We start from the raw sequence: 4,169 nt of genomic DNA on the forward strand, positions 1-4,169 counted from the left end.
GATGATGAGAGAAACTCATACATTATCCATTTGGATAGGGTTTAGGAGGGGTGGATCCAATATTTGGTTAATAAAAAATTAAGTAAGAAATATATTTATTATTGAAATATTTATTTAACTAACTAAAAATATAGAAAAATCTTATAAAGGTAGTATAGTCATTTTCGGTGTGGTAGACATGAAACCCACAGCAAACTATAGGAACCATTCGTGTAATTTACTTTATTTTTTGTAATACTAACTTGAATTTTCTTATTTATCGACTCTTATAAATTAATGAAAACTATTTAACTAATTTACCATTTCTTATTTATTTTATTATTTACAATATTAAAACAATAATAATACATTATAAGTATAAAAAATACATATTTTATTAAACATCAACTTCCAACATTATATGTAAAATAATTTTGAACTTCAAACTTTAAGGCACAGTTTGATTTATGGACTAGACGGAGATGAAACTGGCGATTTGGATAATATCTTTTAAAATTCTAGAATGCTGAGTAATTTGTTTTGAACCATTAAATGTTTTAAGAAACATGCATATATTTTTTTCGTTATGTTATTTAAGCTACTAATATTTTCTAATCATCTTTTTTAATCTTTTTTAATACGTATCAAATTACATATTGATGTTACTGATAATTTCTTGTAAATTTACAATAGATATACTTTTATAAGTTTTAAAAATTCAACAATTTAACGAACCGGATACCCAGTATTAAAACCGCTACCCACCGGTTCTAATTTCAGTTCCAGTTCCAAATAATTAGAACAGGTACCAAATAACCCGCCTACTCCCATCCTTACGAAATAGGATATCTATGGGAAATGTAATTAGTTGGAGCACATGGATTGAAATATTAAAAATATATTCATCTTTATTACTTTATTAATTTCCTCATGGCCAACATCTTAACCAAATAACCTTCATCAACATAACCCACCATCTTAATATTTATCTAAAACTCTACAAACACCGTCAAAAATCTCATGTTTGGCACTATCTCAGACTTTTCTCCGTCTTCTTCACCAAACAGCTTATGAGGTAAAGCTCCACTATAAAGAAAAACTGTCGTTGAAAGAAAACGAGAAACACACCTCTGGTAATGAGTGAAAGACTTTGACTTATATAGAAAACATTGTTCTTGTTTCTCCTCCCAAAAAAACGAGAGCTTAAACTCTTATGTACATTCATGAGAGTTTTCGGATCAATTCCTAAACTAACAATACGCTCAACTGCTCAAGTAATGCAATTCAAACCCATGGATGAATGTAAATTACAAAAACATCTCTTTAAGGACAAACAATATCTTTGCATGAAGCAATAAGGTTCTCAAATTGAGTACAAAAAACATCACAAGATTTGATAAATCATCATATGTTAAGAGAACAATCTCAACCAAGAACAGGGAAAATTCGAGTGATATGCTCCAAGGGAATGCTGTCTGCAGTGCTTCTCTTGAGGTCTGGATGATTAAACTCATTACTTGGCAGTGAAACAAGTTGCCCTTTCCCTTGTCCCTTTGTCACTACCCAACCACTGTTTGCCACGTGGTGCTCAATAAACTTATCCAAAGACACCCCCTCAATATTAGTCGCCTGTTACACCACTCATTTTATTAAAAAGAAACAGGGTATTTACGTCTTTTACACAAATAAGGGAAAAGGGCATATGAAAGAAAACAATACCTCAGCAATAACAGTCCTCGGGACCTTTTGGTATGTTAGAGAGAGAACATTAACTGCATATCTTTGAATTGCTTGCTCAAATCCTGCATTAAAAGTATTTTTCTTTAATCTTTTTCAGCAAATTTAAATCATTTTGGATATTTAATTTCAGAAAAAAAGAGACAATTGGTGGTGATGGATGCCTGCATACCTGGCACAACATCTAGAATATGGCGGTTTTTAGCTGCTTCATCCCAAAACTGACGAAATTTGGCAGTCTGTACAGATTGTAGGATATATTAAAAAGATTAATATTTTTGGAAGACCTAAAATGCTAAGAGAATCCATATAAACACAGAAGGGTGCTACCTCAAGATAGTGAGAAAGAACTATAAGAGTCTTGAACTGCTCATCCATTTGCTGAAGATTGAAAGAAAAAAACATTTGGTCAAAATAAATAAACCACAACTGAATATATCATATGTATAAAAATATATAAAAGACCATGAGAAAAAGAAGTACCACTCTTTCTGGAATCAAAAAGAGGCATAAGCTGAAATCTGGAGCAGGCATGGCCATAAGAGCCTACAAAGAAGATTAAGTAGTGGATATAATGGATTTGGATTAGAAATAAATATAAGAGAAAGATATTTTGATACTTAAATAAATTGGAAAATACAAACCTTGATCAAAATCCGGGCAACAATCTGAGTGCTCATTCGCTCTGGCTCAAACTGTGTACAAAGATTGAAAAGATTATAGAAAGGAACTGAAAATTGATGAATAAAAATGGCAGAAAAGATTGGAAAGATTATGGAAAGGAACTGAAAATTGAGTTACCTGATAGAGGCGAAGAAGACAAAGGTTTGCTTCTAAACTGTAGGTCTGTGATGAAACCTGAATATTATTCAGCATGGTTATATAAAATCCTAGTAAAGATGTGAGTGAAGTACATAAATAGAGATACCAAAATTTCTAAAGGTAATAAATGATCCCAAAACGAAGATGTGAGGAAGTGTTAGGTGATGATCATAAGTTGATTAAAAGTATGACTTGCAAACAGATGATAGACTAAACTTCCAGTTATGGCCTATTATAAGAGCTTCAATGTGTCATCATAAACTCCAAATGTGCATGTGCTCTCAGACTTTACAAGGCCCCAATTGTTTTCAATCAAGATTATTGCTAGAAACAGAAACGACATTTAGATGTCTAAAACTATGCAGTATACACTGACAAATAGTTAAAGTAAGAAGATTCTTTTTCTTCTTCTTCTTATACAAAAAGTAAGAATGAAATTGCCGGGTACAAAATCAAAAGAAGAGACAGTGGTGATCAAAGTGATGGAGATACCACCCACAAACCCAAATCCAAGGCTATGATTGCATGGCAAAATGTAAGCAAGCAATTCAAGTGTTCCTAAAAGTTGAAAACTTGGAGTTTCTTGCAATTCAATGAACCTGATAATAAACATCAACTTTGATCCTTCTAGAATTCCTCTCAAATTGACGACGAAACTAGGGTTCCTATCTAGACACCAGTACAAGTGTAATTTGGTCCCTACGTTTAATCGAATTTCTCTGAAGTAGTTGCCTATGGCGGTGTACAAGGCATCGATGCATTTTGAGCCTCCTATTTCAGTTACTGTTCCAGGGGTAAATTGAAAGTTAGGGTTTAAGGGGTGAAAGGTTCTAGGGGTTGGAAGAGAGAGGAGAAACCATGAGCCAAAGAGGAGAAACCAGCGAAATGAGAAACAATCTTGAGAAAAAACGAATAGCAATTAAGAATGAATTAGAAAGTAGAGAGAAGAAGGGTACCTGTTCGTTGACATAATTCTCGAGGTCGGGAAGAATGTCAGGATTGTAGGGATTGACAGCAACGAGTTGCTCGACGGTGTATGACATTTGAGACTGAGATTGAGTTGGCTGCTCCCTCCCCATCTTGTTCCAGTTCTACCGGAATGTTTTCTCAGGACGACGATGGATTGGCGTCTATGTCATTGATCACTACGTTTCTCCCGTTAGGGTTGGGAATTGGGCCTTCTAATGGGCTGCATATCAATGACAATGGATCGCAATATATTCCGTAGGCCCGATACAAGTTAATTGGGTTAATTAGGTTCATCTTTTCATTTTACTAAATAAAATATTTGATTTATTTTACAATTTTATCGCATATCAAAGTATCAAACATTACCACGTTTATTTGTTTATTATCTTACCATCATGTCACGCTTTGGTATGCCACTGTCTTAGGGATAAATGTTAAACCGTGTAGCAAATCATTCACAATCACACGTCGAATATTAGTTTTCATCTTTTGAAAATAAATCCTCAATTATTTGTATAATAATAAGTATATATAGGGGCGGTCCTTATAGGTGTCACACAGTGCCACCGGAAACACCTGACTTTCGTATATGCAATGCAAAAAAATTTGAATTTTTAATCTACTATTGTGTCGCTACTTTAAAAAAATATGCAACTACATAA

The 4,169-nt window shown here is 33.4% G+C and overlaps 1 protein-coding gene across 1 annotated transcript; it reads right to left on the reverse strand.

The window, feature by feature from the left end:
- Nucleotides 1-1,246: 1,246 nt before the first annotated feature.
- On the reverse strand, nt 1,247-3,675 carry LOC111899118 (eukaryotic translation initiation factor 3 subunit K). Its single transcript, XM_023894997.3, has 8 exons — nt 3,495-3,675; nt 2,518-2,574; nt 2,361-2,411; nt 2,200-2,262; nt 2,047-2,097; nt 1,889-1,955; nt 1,699-1,781; nt 1,247-1,608 (listed from the first exon to the last, which is right to left on the reverse strand). Exons 1-8 carry the CDS (start codon nt 3,615-3,617, stop codon nt 1,405-1,407), a joined length of 699 nt encoding a protein of 232 aa, XP_023750765.1. The 5' UTR covers nt 3,618-3,675; the 3' UTR covers nt 1,247-1,404.
- Nucleotides 3,676-4,169: the final 494 nt, after the last annotated feature.

Source organism: Lactuca sativa, chromosome 5 (assembly GCF_002870075.4).
Source record: "Lactuca sativa cultivar Salinas chromosome 5, Lsat_Salinas_v11, whole genome shotgun sequence".
Classification (NCBI taxonomy): domain Eukaryota; kingdom Viridiplantae; phylum Streptophyta; class Magnoliopsida; order Asterales; family Asteraceae; genus Lactuca; species Lactuca sativa.

Bases quoted from the DNA above. Each gene is read 5' to 3' on its own strand.
- LOC111899118 (XM_023894997.3), bottom strand. From the start codon at position 3,617: ATGGGGAGGGAGCAGCCAACTCAATCTCAGTCTCAAATGTCATACACC. The intron at 2,575-3,494 runs GTACCCTTCTTC...AATAATATTCAG, and splicing joins AGAATTATGTCAACGAACAG to GTTTCATCACAGACCTACAG. The intron at 2,412-2,517 runs GTAACTCAATTT...CTTTGTACACAG, and splicing joins GTCTTCTTCGCCTCTATCAG to TTTGAGCCAGAGCGAATGAG.